Source organism: Haemorhous mexicanus, chromosome 1 (assembly GCF_027477595.1).
Source record: "Haemorhous mexicanus isolate bHaeMex1 chromosome 1, bHaeMex1.pri, whole genome shotgun sequence".
Taxonomy (NCBI): domain Eukaryota; kingdom Metazoa; phylum Chordata; class Aves; order Passeriformes; family Fringillidae; genus Haemorhous; species Haemorhous mexicanus.
Genome location: NC_082341.1, coordinates 55,860,742 through 55,879,116, shown reverse-complemented (window position 1 = coordinate 55,879,116; position 18,375 = coordinate 55,860,742). Strand labels below are relative to the sequence as shown.

The 18,375-nt window shown below is 40.6% G+C and overlaps 1 protein-coding gene across 2 annotated transcripts in view; it reads right to left on the bottom strand.

The window, feature by feature from the left end:
• The window catches only part of HECW1 (HECT, C2 and WW domain containing E3 ubiquitin protein ligase 1), a 255,096-nt gene that overhangs the window by 97,022 nt on the left and 139,699 nt on the right, over positions 1-18,375 (bottom strand). The window contains exon 5 of one of the 2 annotated variants that reach the window (XM_059849894.1): positions 1,362-1,440. In XM_059849894.1, coding sequence (XP_059705877.1) covers positions 1,362-1,440 — 79 coding nt within the window. The remainder of the gene's footprint in view (positions 1-1,361; positions 1,441-18,375) is intronic. The other variant, XM_059849903.1, reaches the window with a different exon arrangement.

Sequence of the window (18,375 nt, the reverse complement as noted above, 5' to 3'; positions counted from 1 at the left end):
ATTAATTGCTTGTCAATCACATGAATAAGATATCCCAAATGTATTATGAGGTATGATCTTTATATACTTTAATCAAGTTGTAAATTAGACACTCTAGTTCATAAAAGGGCCCACTGACCCCACATTTTACTACTCTTGAAACCACAAATTACTATTGACACCTCTTGGCTTACTAGGCCAAAGAATCCAAGAGAATGAAAAACTGTAACTATTTCTGGGCCACATTTGCTGTTTATTTATGGACATTAAAAATATTAAGTCTGCTTCTTTATTTCTGTTGAGCTAAACCTGTGGTTTTATCAACTGATGTGTGGATAACCAGTGTGCAACCTGGCAAAAGTATGTCATGTGTTAAAAAAGCCCTGCCTAATACCAGTCTGATCTGCCGTGTATCATACATAACCTCTCAAGAACCACAGTGGCTGCCTAAGTTGGAAAAGCACTGACATGCATCCTTAATAGAGGGTTGCTTGAAATAAATCATATGGCCAAAACCAATCATATAATGAGATGCTTGTCCACGAGTAGGTCTTCACACTTAAAGGCCTAGGCCTGTAAAACTTTTGAACTAGGCTAATACTTTTTACTCTGTACTACGTGCTCAAAGAATTTCCAAGTCAAGTCAAGCATCTTTCTCTTGGTCTTCCAGGAGCTAAAAAGATACAGAAACCAACCAGCAAGCATAAGACTCCAAAGTAAGAGTCATGCTCATAACCACTTTCTTTTGACAAACTGGTTTCTGTCTACAGATGTGATTTACATGTTGTTCTTACCAAAGCTAGATCAAATGGCTCATAGCTGTTACATGGAAACATATTAAGCCTTTAAAACCTGCAGTGACATGCCAAGTAATGAGGCTAAGCATTCTTCATGAAATGCAGATAAATGAGAGCAATCATCTGGCTCAAGACATCTGAGAGTCACTTTTGAGCAATACAGAGAATATTCTGCACCACAGCACATGGATCTGCCTCAGGTCCAGACCATGACTGTGGAATGTGCTTTCCAAGGAACAGACTACTACCCCAAATCCATTTTGCTCTGTAAATAAAGCACATGCCTTTGATCTTGCTTTCTGTGACCTACATATTTAATTGTAAACAGAAAAACCTAATATGGCCCCAGAACTCTACTTGAACAAGTACTTACAAGAACAAGCATGTAACTCTCATTGAAGGAAAAGAGTGTGGCAATAATCATAGACATGTATTCTTTGTCTCTGCATTACTTCTAGTACAGACAAAGAATCCATGCATAAATATATACATACATATAATTACACACTTGTGTACATAAAAGGTTCTAGTAAGTTCAGTCCCAAACTCTTTGGGCTTAAAACTTACCTATCAGCAGTAACTTACCTGACAGTGAAAAACTTATCAGTCTCCGACTTCCTTGTCCCTGGACTGAGTCTTCATTGGTGATGCTTTTAAAAATCTGCTGGGAGATAAAGAATTATGAGAAAGAGTGTCTCCAACAACTCTTGAACAGAGAATTGCTTAGTAACTGTCTTTTTTACTGATTCTTAGTTAAGTTTTACAACTAAGAATCAATTATATGATCAGAGATCAAAACCATGTTTTTATCTAGGTAATCAGTTAACCATTAATGGCCTAAGTCATCCCTGCCTGGAAGCTTCCCCTTAAAAAACCATAATGATGCAAAAATACTACTGTAATTTGAATATAGCAGTTCTTCACCCAAAAAGGAACTACTTATTAGTCAGGAGATAAAGTATTACATAAGGATGGGGATGAGGCTAGCACCTCTTGAAACAACTTCCATCTTTATAATACCTTATTACTCGTGTGGAAAATCTTGCTCCAGAAGGTTTATTGCATACCTTTGAGAGAGACTTCTGAGACAGTTTTTGTGCTAGTACCCTGCACAAAAAACCTACTGTGAATTATGCTAACAATATGCATTGAGAGTGAACTGGAAAAAAAAAATTAAAAATCCATAGATTACTCTTTGTACTCCACAGTTCAGTTTTTGATGTCAGTCTTTGGTTCAGCAAGTCTATTGGTGAGCTGCTGTTGCGCAAATTAGGCCCCAAGCTGCCTTCTGGCTGTGATCGGAGCTGGGAAGCCTGAACACCTGTGGGCCAGTGACTGGGGCATTAGGAGAAGCCCACCACCAGCAGTTTTTGCGTGGAGTCCCTGAGCAGGGCAGAGGAAATGCCATTGGTGTCAGACTCCAAGCTCAGCAGGGAGGAGGTACTATGAGTACTGCTTCCCACCGACTTTGGAGTCAAACCAAGTGCTGCTCTGCCCTCAGGAAGCAGCAGCTCCATGTCACTCTTGCCACTCAGCTTTCAGCCAAAAAAGAAAAACAGCATTTATGCAGTGAAATTCCAATTTCTGATGGGAAACAGTAACTGAAGTCCCACTCAGCTGTGACTCATTGCTCAGTATATTAAATATTGTGTAGTCAAGCTTAACTTAGAAGACAAGCTGCTCTCTGCCCCCAGATAGAGCAAAACCTGGGCAAGTGAGTACTTAGCTCAGCTAGCAGGGATTAAACAAGATCACTTGGATGAAACCTAGATCAAAAATATATGGATGAATTTAGACATCCTTATAAAACAATGGGTTCTGCTGGACCTGACTTTTATTCATAATCATTTTGTTTCTTCCAGATTATCTAAATGGGATAAAAGGTACTGAGCAGGGCAGGACTAAGAATAAATTCCAATATAAACATCCCCATTGGATCACAGCTAATTAGTTGCAATTGCACTAATGGCCTTCTCGGCAAAGTAGGTTTCAATGTGATTATTGAAGCCACCACTGATTTCTGGATAGACACACATTTAAATCAGAATATATGTGACTATAGGAATTTTATGACAAGAAATCAACAACCTTTACCAGCCTAAGTTGTGACCCTGTTAAGAAACAATGACATTTCCTTGTCAACTTGTATTTTTCGTACTGTGTCACTGCCTGATAATAATTGCACATTATGCTTTAATGCTTACTTTTATGGTCTTTTCATGATTTTGTCCAGGATAGTAACGGAGCAAACCAACCTAGATATTGGCAAAAGGTTTGTTTGCAAAAGGTGCATTTTTCTAGCCCTTTAACATTTTTCTGGGGTTTTATTTAGACCTGCCATGTATGTCACACATCATGACAATATGAATCGTTTAGCAGACTACACCTTGAACAAACTGGGGTGGATGTGATGGGTCCTGCAAACCTGTTCAAAACTTCAAAATATTTGCTATTAAAAGACCCTTCAGGAGTCATATCTACATTAGGGAAACTATATTGAGACAGTCATAATAGACTGTTGTCACAAATCCTGATAAAAAGAAAAGCATCCTCAGCACGGTCAAACTTGCACTAGCAAAGCTTGCCATTTATACAAGGGGAGTAATAACACATCCAGTCCCATAAGTGAAACAATAACAAAATAAATTTATTTGCTCCTGAAGGGTCCATCTGTTCTGTGAAGCAGGTGCACCCCACAGCATCCTGTCAAGTGCTCACCATTCAGCCATACAATCAGGGCTACTAAAAGCCAGCCCTGCTGTGCAAACGAGTTCCATCCTCAGTAGCTGACCCCTGGAAACCTCTCTAAGATGCAGCACTACATCAGCATACCAGGCATTTTGAGAGTGCCTAGCAATTAACCTTAGCAAAATGGTTAAAACACATGCTGGAAGCTTTTCCAATTTTCTTCCTGGCCAGGCGGATGAGAAAGGGAATGCAGGGCAGAAAGGCTGAAGGAGATAAGCTTTTGTCCTTTGGTTTGAGATTTGTGATGCACCATTACAGACTTCACACAACTGAGCCTCCTGTGTCGCTGTCATTACAAACCTGTGCTTCTCATCCTCCAGTGGTCTGAAGGCACTGGTCTGCACTCTCCTCACACATACACAGCACCTTCTCACCCATGATAGGGTGCTTAGGCATGCCGGGGCACATGCCAGAGCAGGCTCAGGAGCAGGCAAACATCCTCTCCCAAAGAACAGGAAGGATAATAGGAAGGCTAAGGAAGTCATTATACTTTAATATTGGCATTTCAAGAAGTCAGAAGGAACAGCAAGGAAGTAAGGGAGACAAATCTCCCAACATTAAGTCTGATTTTCTCAAAATAGGAAGAGCTATTTGCTGTAGTTTGGATTCACAGTTTTCTAATGCGATACCAGACTGTCCCCAGTAATGAGGACAAGGCTGCACTTGATGCAGAGCAGGGCACCAGAGCTCCTCAGCAGCCATATCAAATGGGTTTCATCTTTAGGCCTGAGACAGGGATGTGCATACTGTTCCTGCTTGCCATTTATCATGAAGGAAATCCAGACTGATTTTAGTGGCTGCAATATAATTACATTGGGAGTTTTGTCACTGTAAGTAAACCTTGAGTTTAGTCATCAGGAGGTAAAAAACCCCTTTATCTTCTCAACTGCCACTTAAAACACGGTTAGTTGACAGACAGACAACATTCATCTTGACATCCTATGGGCTTGAAGTCCTTCACATGAAAAGGAACAAATGTCATTTTCCCTCAATAACTTCTGGGCTTTGTTATGCCCTTGAAGGGAGAGCTCAGTCTGAATTAGCTTGATATTTTTAGTTTATAATTCCATTTCAGCACATTTTGCAACCCAGCCTAATTATTTTACAGGTCTTGCTGATAAAAAACAGAATTAATATGCTTTTACTACATACTTCTGCTAGATCCAAACATGAAGATGGGACATGAGCTGCAACTTCAAGCCTATCTGAATCTCTCTTCAAAAACCAAAGGCTTCCTGAACTGAGTTCAAACCTCCTTTTGATTTCTTTGAATGTAGCTGGAGTCAGCATCATTGCCACTGATGTCAGCACATACATTCAAACACTAAGAGAAGCATCAGTACTTCCTTTAAAATATTCTCCAGTAAACACATACTGTAAAATCTGGTCTGTGATAGAGTTTCCCAGCCTCTGAAGCAAAGGGAAAGATGACTACCAGCACCTGTGATGGCCAGCTGTGAAACATGGGAAGGTACCTGAGACCAGACTGAAGCCTGTTGGGATTTGCTGACCTCAGGAAACAGTCCAGCTCTGGTAGTGCTTTTCATTTCCTCAGTACAGAGAAAAAAGAACACCAAAGGAGAAGACTGAAAGCTAAAAATAATGGTCTTGTCCTGGAATCACTTTTCCTTGTGAGTAGTTCCTGCAAATGCTAGAAGGAAGTTATGTGACCCTGAATGAGAAAGGAGGCAGGTTTCACACTAGCAAAGTGCCTTTGAGACTCCCTTTCTCTTTAGCCATGGTAAGTGTTATGAAAAAAAGTTATCATCTTGAGAAAGCCCAAAGTATTAGAGTCCATCAGCTCTGGCTGAGGCAAAATTCCAAGCTCATCACTAAAAATTTGTCTAAGCAAAAAGCCAGAAACAGACTCTCACAAGTAATAAAAAATATCTCCTAAAATACCTTTCCCTTCACTAGTCTACCTAAATATGTGGAAGAATAACAAGGACAATACTCTTGCTCCTGAAAATAAAGTGGCTTACAGGGCACCCTTAGGGTGCCCCTATTCAGCCTCCCTGTTGATCTAGGTTATGATGAGGCAAATAGTTTTCTGCAGAGGTACAGTGCAAATACAAGTCTGGAAGAAACTAATTGTTGTAACTGTGTTTACCTGGTGCTGTACTAGAAAACCTGCTTTTGGACACCACAGTGACCAGTAATAGTGCAGCATGCTGGCAGAACCTCCTTTGCAGCATTAAATTCCTTTTAGCATGTTTGTCTATTGTGCAGCAAAACTGAACTATTCCTAAAGTCCTGATGATACAAAACAGGTTAAATATTATTGTATTATGTGCATCTAGCACAGCTAGACATGCATATAAAGACTGATAAATACAAGTACTTACTCCTTTTCCCACACACAGCACGGGAAAACACTCTTATGTCTTAGTACTCTGTAGCATTCCTCCTCTCCAGAAGGAAAAGGATTTCCGTCTTCCAACAGAAGGAAGAGGACATTTTTGGCCACTGCACTTGCATGAAGAGATTCAATAAAGCTAAGTGAATTTTCTTTTCCCATAAGTGGAAGAAACACCTAGATTAATTAATCTCACTGTTCACTGACAGCCAAAGCACTTCTGTATCAGTAGCTTCTGCTGCAAAAGAATGGTGGCATTTTTCTGATATAAATTACCTCCCACAGGTCAGTATTTCTTTCATTTAAACAGAGGAAATCACAGTGATATTAAAATCAGTGCTGCACTACCTGTTTGCTTTCATTGACTTTATATCATGGTGAACATTATGGACATGGCCTAATGCTCAATATAATCGAGTTCCCATTTTACAAGATGCTAATTAAAACCGAGAGTATTTTACAATGATAGCACAGATTGTAACTACAGTTATATCTAACACAGATTAAACAGCCAGGTACTGTAAACTGGCAAGGCTCTAGCTGGGGCAATACTATATATTCACAAGTATTGTGAATACGTTTTTCTTTTATAAAGTAGATCTAAGGACATATCAAAGTATTCAGAAGAGCTCACACTTCCAAGCAGTTCTGTTCAGACCTATAATCAAGTCTACAATGAAAAAGGCTGGAACCCTAAATGTAAAGCAGCAAAATACTTTCTGTTTGTAGACACTGGCTCTGAGGATGAAAAGCAATAGATTAGAGCACTGCAAAAAAGGGAAGGCTACAACCTGTGCTTGGTTCAAGTCAAAAGTTAAAAATAGACTCAACTTAGCCCCAAATTGTGCATCAGCAATCAGAAAAGGTATTGCTAGATGTGTCAGATCTAAAGATGTGGTATTGCAGTGCAAAAGACAGGCTGTCCAGCCACTGCCTGCACTATGCTTACTTCAAGCTCCAGTTCTCTGCTCTCTGCTTTTCAAGACCACTGAACTTGCCAGTAGATTTAAAGCAAAATAAGTAAGGTTAACAGCCTTGCTGATTTTAGTTTAAACCAGCCTGGAGCTATTCTTCTAACAGACCAGAGTGTACATGGCACAGGAATCCAAAACAGTCCTCAAGAATTTTTCTCCCCCAACCTATTTTTGTCAGCTTTTACTGTTGCACTCTTGACTTCACTTTATGCTTAACATTAGGTCAGCTCTTCAAAACAAGTGGAAAAAGGCTTACATTTTCTACAGCTCAGCAGTGAAGCACCTTATTACAGTAAGAGAATATCAGACATTATCCTGAGTTCACATTTCATATTCTACTATCTTCTAGAGAGGGAATTCCTCAGTAGATCTGCAAATGGGTGAATATTCCTGTTTCCTCCCAGGTGCTGAATTCAAAAATATACTGTTTTGTAAAAAAATTCACTAAGCAAACACAGACTAAGCGTCTCCTTTCACACCATCACTTGGCTTCTTGAGTGCAGAAGTTGCTTTGGGATGCAAGGGGCAAATTCTGAAAGGAACAAATGCGGATCTGAGCTCCCTGACTGCCACTGACAGAATTATGTCTGTCTATAATCCCAGGCACCACTTTGAAAATCTACCCCTAATTAGTGGCAGTGCTTCAGCTACAACCCCCACTCTGCTAACAGAATTATCCAGCTCTTGAATGCAATATACTCCACTTATCCTGTTAGCTTGTTAAGCCATTGTGCTGGCACAGTGGTATTTTTCTATCAGGTGCTTCCAAACAGCTGTCAGCTTCTCCAGCAGCAGCCTCACTCCTGCTGGGCCCTCTGCTGCCGGCTCACGTTCCTGAAGGACTGTGACCACACACACACAGAGGCTGCCTCATGTGCCATGGTCAGCAGCATTCTAGCCTTGTAATACACCACTGGTAAAAATGAGAGTAGGCTCCCAGTACTCAAGTGATTTCAGCATTTATTATAATAAAAAGAAAGGCCTAAAGCATGGGGGCCTGCGGGCTGAGCACGAGCGTTTCCGTCGAGGATGCTGCAGCACTGGCATTGGGTCGTCTTCAGCAGCGATATCCCCGATGTTCCAGGTGGAGCAGCACACCTTCAGTAGGTCTGAAGCCCCTTTTTATCCTGCTTTTTGTCCCTCTGGATTCATTTCTGTTTGGAGCCTTCCTTTGCATGAAGGTTTAAGGCACTTGATTGGCCCATTACAGTTCTGTCCAGGCTGGCTCGTTTTGCATGGGGGGTGGTGCACTAAGGTGTATTATGGTACATTGAGTACCATATTTCTTATAACTACCCCTTTAACCCCTTTCACAATATAACAAGCAAACTAACAGTACATGCTTAACAATTATCAACTATTTTACAACAGTTTCTAACCTATTTTTAACACCACTTTCTCAATGCCATTCCCTAATTAAGTAGAGAATCTGTTTTTTGTGGGCATATGACAATTACCCTCTCTCTGCAGAACATGTCTTTTGCCCCCCCCCCCCCCCCCCCGCAGTATTTATTGATTACTTTATTTATTCCCAGGACACAGAAGTTTTTAATTCCAAAAACTCTTGTCCTAGAAACCCTTTAAATAGGTAGCAAGTAAGTGAGTAAAAATTTTTTCCCCCATGGAAAACATTATGAATTTTTTCACTAGATTCTAGATTACAAATTGTGGCAGCCAAACTAAAATACTGGAAAAAAACCCTGCTGCTTACTGAAGTGCCTCAGCAACATCATTTAGAGGCAACTATCAACAGGCTTACAACAAGAGGACATCCAGTGAGAGTACATACCAAGTATATGGAGGTTTCCGTGTTGGCATGAAGCTATTTCATATTCCCCAACCAATCCTATGTGCCTAGAATGCTCTTTCAGCATAACCAGAAGCTCAAATAAGGTTGTTGGGAGCAAACACTTCCAATTAAGACAAAATCAAGGACTGAGGCAAGAATACAGTACCTCCCACAGAGTCCAATATCTTTTTCTTCCAAAAATTTCATAAATTCAGCTTTTTAATTTTTAATTGTTTCAACAGCTCTGCCTAATAAATGTCATTTATCCTTTGGCAGCAGAGGAAAGACTTTGATTAGAGATTCTGATCTTCCTTCACTCTTTGAAACTTCATTTAAATAGTCTTAGATTTTCAGATACTGAAAGACAATCACACATGCATGTGGTAGGCTGTGGGTTGCTGCTTCTGGGTTGAGGGCTAGACTACATCTAAGCAGCAGGTATTTCACTTATACCTATCAAACTGTAGGGAGGATTGTTTTCTGCAGCATATCCCACCAACTGCCCCCACACAGGCTCTGAAACTGCAGGTTATTTGGTGCCAATGACTCCATGAGACTTAAGAAGTCTTTTAGCAAGGTTAAAGTGGTCCAAAACATGACAGCATTTTACAGACCCAACGTTCAAAACAAACTCCAGTTTAGTTAGCAGGGAAGATGTTGTCATCTTATTGCAGGGGTTCCATACCGCTGTCTCCTTATCACAAAAGTCTCATACCTTCTTGGTGTTTCTCATGGGCAGCTCCTCAGAGCACTAACTCTTTCTTCTTCACAAAGCAGCCAACTGCCTCCACTTTCCTTCTTAACCACCCAACCCACTCTTTTACAGCACTCTTCTTCTCATTGGTTACAGCTGTGGCTTGTTAAAGTCAGGCCTGTTCCTAATCTCTGATAATTAGCCCAGCTACTACTCCTTAGGGATAAGATTACTTTCTACACTATCTTTATTTTCTTATATTCTATCCCCCTACAGGAAGATGGTTCCTTGTTGCTGCTAAACAGCTTTGTGTTTCCCAGCGTTACCACCATCCAGAAAAAAAACCTCTAAGAAGATCTGGTGTTATGATCAGATTTATACCAGGCAGCTGCCTAATGCAGACCAGTATTGGCCCTGTAAATCTCACAGATCCATACACAGACTATTAACGTGCTTAAGCACGTTGACAGCAAGAACTGCTTGTAAATATTATCCTCTCTGGAACACCTAAGCAATAACCTACAAGCCACTGAAATAACTGGGAAGTTTGCCATTGGCAGATGAAGAGGCCTATTGGACACTGACTGGATCATATAATTTTGCATAAAATTTGCCCCACAGACTTCAAATTCAAACTTTTCACGAAATTTGTATGGAGAATTAAAAAATTGGTGCCAACAACTTTTCTCTCTGCCTATGAAATGACTGGAGTCACCAGACAATAGGACATGTGTAGTTGAAACACTGACACATCCATGATGTCTTTGAAAGGCAGGAAACTATCAGCAGCTGCCTTCACTACAGCTTCAGAAACTGCTCACTCTTCCAACATGGTTTGGGTGGGACGAGTGCACAGATGAGTAATGCTGACACGTGAGGGAGAGTGAGGGAGAGAATGTATCTTTCAGCTAAGCAGTGTTTATAGAAGGGCTCAGAGCATTAGTCATGCTGACAAAACTCTGGACAAGGGAACCGAGTCAATGACCCTTTGCACCATAAAAGAAGCAGCTAGGCAGCGAACAATGCCCATTCTTCTAAATGAATGCCTCAAATAGCAGTTCAACTATGAATACCATTATTTCCAGAAGTGAGTTACAGACACTTTACTTTCAACCTTGGGTCCTACTTTGGGTAGAAATGAGGCAACTGTAGATTTATAGTCTGAATTTAAAAGTAGAGAAATATCTGTCCTACTTCAGGTGTCCCTCGATCTTGCTGAATTCCTAATAAAACATTTCACTACACAGAGCATTTTTCAAGTCAGGATGCCACAGAAAGGACAAAGCTGAGAAGAAAAAAAATTCTGCTTTTACAGTATCTACAGTCACTTAGTCAATGCAGTGTCATTCACACTCAGTGTTTCTCCTTTTAGCAGATCCATTAGACTCAGCAGAAACTGCTTATCTCACCTAAGCAAACCCTTGGGTTTTATTTTTTGTTTGTTTGCTTGTTTTGCTATTTGTCTGATTTTGTGGTTGTTTTATTTTAATCTTTTCCATTTAAAAATAGCCTTTGTTTTCCAACTAGCTTCTGCTGTCTACAGCACTTGATGTTTTGTTTTTCTTAGGTTTCTGCTTTCTAGAACAGCAGGCTTAAAAAGTCAACAGCCTTCTCCAGTGAAGTGGGCTTGTGGGAATACTGATTGTAATCAAACTGCCATACAATAATCAAGGTTGGATGAGATCTCCTGAAGTCATCTGACCCTTCAGTCAAAACAGGTCCAACTTAGAGCAGGCTCCTCTGGGCCCTGTCCAGTTCAGCTTTGAGTATCTCTGAGGATGGAGATCCCACAAGCTCTCTGGGCAACCCATTCTAATGATTGACTACTCTCTTGAAACAAAAGATATTCCTGAAGTCTAATCAGAATGTCTCTTGCTGCAGCTTGTGTTCATGACCTGCTACCATTTCAACATGTGCTGTGACTAGTCTGCCTCCTTCCCTACAGTATTCCACTAGGTAGTTAAAGGAATCAGTAACATTCCACATAAGAATTCCCTTAGGACTGAATAAATAAGTCCACCTCTATCCCTGCCACTCCTCGTATGCAAAGTCTAATCTGAAGGATACAGAAAACAGAGGCCAGACTCATTCTGAAAAGCAGTGTGGCAGAGCACTAAGCAAACCTGAGGTATAGGAAGGACTCCTGGGGAGAAGCAGCTTTTACAAAATCTGATCTCCAGTAAGAGAACTCATTACAGCAATTTGGTCACCACTAAAACCCTTGTGAAGGATTTGTCTTGATGCATACTGGACGCAAGTCTTCTGAACATAAAGTCACTAAAATACAGTGGGAGGGGAAAGTGGTGTCAATGAAATGCAGGAGTGCTGTCATTTCAGGCAAATCATTAACTACAGCAGACCTGCAGGCTAAGCCTGACATGGCCACAGGTCACCTCCACAGCAGAGAGGAGATGTCACATGCCTGGGATCTCCTGCCAGCTCTGACCACCCCATTGTGAGGCTCACACAGTGGTCAGCTACCTGTCTGAGAGGCAGCCGAGGGGTCCTAAAGGCTGGTTGTGGTCAGCACTCAGCGTGCTTTTCAGGCAGTCTAGACCTCTCCTAATCCAGAAGCTCTTCAAAACCTTGAAAGGAAGAAGCCAAAATAAAGGTGAAAGAAATTTACTAGAAAAGGAAAAACTGGAACCAGAAAAGAGGAAAAAAGGCAAGGGTCTATAGAACAAAAGTGGAAAACAAAGGAAAAAGCAGTGCAGGATGCTATAAGGAAAGCAAGAAATTAATTTCTAAAATTCCAGATCCTTACATCCCTTAAAAGATTCCCTTCCTCCCTTTCAGATACATCTCAAAACACCCAAGCCAAATACCAGAAAAATCCCAATACTCCAACAGTGATCATTACAGCTTTGTTAGAACGCAAACCTGGCAGCAGCAGCTTTCAAACTTGCTTATAACAAAGGTAAGTGAGATCCTTTGCAGAAAAAAAAGATAAATAAACAGGCTGCTTTAAAAACCTGGGTTTCCTGACAACAGTGGCACTTCCAGACTTTTCTGGTACTACATTTTAAAAATTCCCGTGTAACTGGCCCAGGTGTAGAATAACAGCCCTAGGCTGCCCTCAAACATTTCACCTCTGGAATCACAGTCCAGAGTTGCAGTCTGCCAGAAAAAAAATCACAAATGTGTTGGTATTTGAGATATAGTCCATTATGCATTTTGTGAACTGAAGTTTAACAGTTACACAGAGTTAGTTAGGTGCTGGTTGTCCTTCGCTAAGAGTATCAACATGTGGTTTAATTAATGTGGTTTATACTTAGGTTCACCACAAAGTCCTACCACACAGGTGTAAGGGCAAAAGCTGCCCAGTGTAAATAAAAATCAGACTTGATGAGCTAAAAAGGGAAGTGTGTAAGAACAATTTAGTTGCTTTCCATCAGACTTTACAGATGTAAGAATTTAAGCCTCCTTTTAAAGTGGACATATTGAGTGGGGAGGTGCTGCATGTTTTCAGTACAGTTGGAAACAAGCTTGCCTGAGAACTTAGCTAGCTAGCCAGGGAAAAAAGAGCCAGATATTTAATGGAAAAGGAAAATGTTTCTCAAGAGATTCTAGGATTAAAAATTAACAAAGGGTTCACAATTTTATTAAAGTAATATTCTTATGTACATCTACTGATAAAAAAACATACCAACCTACATCAATTTCTCCACTTGTAAGAAAGCCTGAGAACAAAAGAGATCTGAGCAATAGTTATAGGAAAAAAAATATTTTAAAAAGTGTGCAATATCATATAACTTTATTCTATCAACAAAACTATGTTAAGGGAACATGGTTATCCTGTCAAGCTCCAAGAAATCATGAAATGCAAACCTGAAAGATAACTGTAAAGCATAAAATCTGCCCCTTGATATATACATTTTAATGCTTCTTTCTTTTTTTAGCTGTCTCCCATCATAACTTTTTCCCAATGCAACATTGTAAATGTATTTTTGGATCACCCAGGTTTTGTGTGAATTTAAGTACAGGCAATGCAAGATATACTCAACATACAGATAAAAGATAGCATGATCATAATAGGGCTTGCATGCATGTGCACATGGACATCCATGCACACTAAACCCATAGGGCAGATACCTGCAGGCACAGGTGTTTCTTGGGATGCTGAAAAACCTTCTGGCTTTCAGTCACCACTTGCTCCTCTCTATCACCTACTTAGGGTATTTCTACTGAAACAACCTGCAAGTTATTTGCAGGTTATCCACAAACATTCAAAATGACCTACAAATCCAGCAGTTATAAATGCCTGCAATTTCACCTCATTGTCATTTCCTCAATCATGTCTGCTGATTTTAGGTTACCTGAGGGTATGAGTTATTTCAGAAGAGATCTTAAGTACTGGCTATTTTTATAAAGGATTATGCATTGCAAAATGACAATCTCTTTTCTCCCTAGATCTTTCTCCCTGCCCCTCTTCTTTCCAGGACTAAGGAAAGCAAAGAAAACAAAAGAAAGATATTTCAAGAAAATGAAATTATTTTTCTCTATTACTCTGGCTGCTGGAAAGTCCTTGGTTACTGAAAATCTAATCAGGACTAAATTGCTGGCATCTATCAGCTGTAGAAGATATGAAACTTCACTGCAGAGCTACACACAGGTTCAGTGCAGGCTACAGATGTGGCTTTAACAAATTCTGTGACCTCCTTTCCCTCTTCATGTCTGGCTGTTTGTCTGGCTGCTGCTCTGATGTAAAGAAATACACACAGTGCTTGAAAACAGGCATGGTACATGAGAGCTGCTGACATTTGTTGAAAATTGCTGAGTGAGAGACTGGGCACACAACTGCCCTTCTTGGCTTAAATTCATACCTTGGCTTGTATCCAGATACTTGTGATACAGACGTGTGGACACAAGAAGAGGTATTGTACCTATCTCCCCGCTTTCTTCCCACTGTGCCAGCTTTCCAGCTGGCCACAGGAAACATGACATCCTTTAGTTTAGGAATATGTGATTCTACTAAAATCTGTGTTACATTTGTGAGTGGTTCAAAAAATTTATAATCTGTATACCTACCCAAGCATTTATCAATATTCTCAACGATGCATCAAAGCTTTGTAAAATTGTGCTCTGCTTTTGCACAGCAAATTCACAACTTACATGTTCAGCTTATTTCTCATCTGTGTGTCCTAAACATTTCCCTCCCATCTGAAAACCTGCAGGCTACAGCTCTGACAGCAACACAGAGCACAGGCAGCTCAGTCAGTGCATCAGGAGACCTCAGTCAGAAACCATAGCTAAGTCCCCATGCTCTTTTCCAAAAGAAAAGAAACCAAACAAAAAAGTACAACCAAAACCAATTTAACTCAACTTTGCATTAGACTCCAAAGCAGCTTGTCCACAGTGACATCCTTACAGCAGTAAGTAATTTTAAATAGCCTCACAAAAAACCACAACGTAAATAACTTGCATCCAGCCTGTATTTGTGCAGTAGCTCACCCAGGCTTTGAGAGAAGGACCAACTGAATAGGCAGAAAGATCTCTACTACTTCAGTGGATCTGGCTTTCAGGTTACTGTAATCTACACCAATAGATTTAAAGCCCATAGCCACACCTCTGTAATCATCTCTCCCTGCAGATTAGCCTTCATCTTCCCTTTTCACCTGGCAGTGTGTTTGAGACACAGTAGTAAATACTGTTAAACAAAAGACCAGCTTCAAGAAATAAGATGAGCCTCTAACATCCTAACATTTTTTACAAACATTACAGATATTTTAAAAAATAAAAACCATAATTACAATTACAGGATACAGTAATTCTTTTGTATTTACCATGTTTTCCTGATGTCTTATTTTTTTATTGTTACAGAAATTATCATGGGAATTTTACAAAACAAGTTCCTTCACTGTCCCAGCTCCATCTACTTATTTTGCCTCATTCATTGCAAGCTCTTAAAGAGCCATTTAGGATTTTATTCATTGCTTCAGATAAGTAGTGAGTTCATGTTTTTTCCTGTACATCTTTTAAAATTTATTCAGCATCTTAAGAAGGCTAATCCACACAAACAGCTGTCTCTCAGCTAATATTTGCATTCCTTCTTCAACATAAGTCATTTCTTCTTTGTTCTAAACTAATCAGCACAGCTTAGTATGTCAATTTCCCTGAATGGACATGTCAGTCAGGAACCCGACCACTGTGCTTTTCAGCATAGCTAATACTTACTATTAAGTCTTCTGCTTTGTCTCATCAGCTAACAGGAATTAAGAGCAGATTAAAGTCTATGATAACAACTTTTATTTGAGAATTTGTAACACTTTTGGAAAACATTAATTCTTAGCACATACCCAAGAAGTAAAACATTGCCACCCACATCTGAGGTGAAATATAAAGATGACCAACAGCAGTGCTATATAACTGTGGTGGTTTTGTAGAAACCATTACAATAACAAAGCTGAACAAGACAAAGACAATTTAAAAAAGGCAAAATTAGCTTGAAATCATAGGTACTAAAGATGGGCCATCATTAAGAAATTAGAATCTGAACAATTAGAATTCATACATTAAGTCAGACAGTCTTGAAAAAGTGTCAGCATGATTTTAATGAAAACCAGAACACAAGCCTCTTGCCTTGATGAAAGCATAACGTCCTCCCAGAAACATGACTGGAAATGACTTCCTGGGTGCCCTGGATTCAGCTAGGGTAGCTACTTCTCAGTAGCTGTTAGAGGTGCTGTGTTTTGGATTTGGAATGAGAATGGTATTGATTACACACCCATGTTTTCACTTTTGCAGTTTTTATCCCAGGTCAAAGACTGTTTTTTCCCTTGTCTCATGCTTTTCCAGTGAGGACTTAACAAAAGAAACTGGGTCATCTGGGACAGGTGACCCAAACTGTCCAAAGGGATATTCCAAGAGATTATTACCATGCCCAGTATATAAACTGGGGAGAGTTACCTACTAGGAAAGTTGATCTGGGTTTGGGAAAGGGGGTCTGGCATCAGTCAGCAAGAGGTGAGCAATTGTATTGTGCATCACCTGTTTTTCCTATTATTATTATCATCATCATTTAACATTGCTACTATATTTTAATTTATTTTCAATTATTAAACTGCTCTTATCTCAACATAGAAGTGTAATTTTGATTCTCCTTCCCATTCCATTGAGGTGGGTGCAGAGGGGGGCAGGTTGAGTAACTGCATGGTCCTTTATTTCCAGCTGGGCTTAAACCACACACTGGTTCGTGGAGGCCAGTAGATACAACAATTGGTACATCTCTTCCCAGGTGATTCAAATTTCTTAGCTAATTCACACCATTCCTGCTTCAAAGGTCTTCTACCCCAGAAGGCAGAAGAAAAGCTGTTGATACTGTCTCCTACAGCATTCTCCTGCAGAAGCTGGTGGCCTATGGCTTGGACAGGTGCACTCTAAGCTGGGTTAAAAAATGTCTGTCTGTCTGGGCCCAGAGAGTGGTGGTGAATGGAGCCTCATCCAATTACTGCCTCATCACTACTGGGGTTATTGGGGCATGCCCTGTTTAATATACTTATTGATGATCTGGACAAGGGGATTGAGTGCCCCCTCAGTTTGCAAATGACATTAAGTTAGACAGGAGTGTTGATCTGCTGGAGGGTAGGAAGGCTCTGCAGAGGGATATGGACAAGCTGGATTGATGGGCTGAGGCCAATTCAAAGAGGTTCAACACAGCCAAGTGACAGGTGTTACACCTGGATCACAACAACCCCAGGCAGTGCTACAGGCTGGGGGAAGAGTGGCTGCAAAGCTGCCTGGCAGAAAAGGACCTGGGGGTGGTGGTTGACTGCAGCTGAACATAATCCAGGGTGTGCCTAGGTAGCCAAGCAGGCCAATGGCATCCTGGCCTGTATCAAAAATAGTGTGGCCACCAGGACCAGGGCTGTGATTGTTCCCCTCTACTGGGCTCTGGTGAGGCTCTGAATCTCAAGCCCTGTGTTCAGGTCCTTCACTTGAAGTAAGATATTGATGTTCTGGAGCGAATCCAGAGAAGGGCAACAAAGCTGGTGAATGGTCTGGAGGAGGTTGTCTAGGAGCAGCTGAGGGAGCTGGGGCTGTTTAGCCCAGATAAAAGAAGGCTCAGTGGTGGCCTCATTGCTCTCAACAACTACCTGCAAGGAGGTTGTGGCAAGTGGGGCATAGCCTCAAGACACAGCAGGGGAGGTTCAGGTTGGACATGAGGAAGAATTTCTTAAGGAGTGGGTTGTCAAGCATTGGAATGGGCTGCCCAGGTAGTTGGAGTCACCATCCCTGAAGGTGTTCAAGAAAAAAGTGTACTTGGCAAGTCTAGTTGACAAGGTGATCAGTTAGAGATTGGAGTTAATCTTGGAGGTCTTTTCCAACCCAAAAATTCCTATCATTCTATTCTATGATTCTATATCTCAGTTGCAATTCTACACAAAACCATGAGGTTGTTATACACACTCAACATCACTTTTTCCCATATTTCTAAATAAACACACAAAACTCATGAGTAGCAGAGATTATAGGAGATTCTGAAAATGCCTGCTTATGCCTTCAACAGTAATTTAATTTGGTATTAAAAATTGTCCAAGAGAAGATGCAGATTAGAACCACGTGTCACCTGACACACATGCATCTAAGTACCTTAGAAGAACTTCAGTAAAAGGAAACATGGTAAAGCTGTAAGCAGTGCTAACTGATAAACAGATGGGAGAGATCAACAGCTTCTTATCTCCATCTTTGCTAATCCTGGAACATGGGAAAAGACAATAAAATTGAACAAAGATAAATGCAAAAACTGAAGAAAGCAAAGCTGTCTTTTTTACTTGCAAGGCCTAAATAAAGGGAAAATGGGGGTACAGAAAGCTTACAACTGACAAACTCAAAATTATTTTCCTGCTGGAATGACTTGCAGTCATCAAGCCTCTCACTTACAAGAGGGACACAGGCTTTCCCAACATCTGCCTCTCTATGTGGGTCCAGTGCAGAGCAGGAAGGGACAGCTAGTGAAAACATTAGGGCAAGTCATGATGTGGATAAGCAGTCCTGGAAAGAAAACGGAACACAGAACACCAAACCCCGGGCTTTTCCTC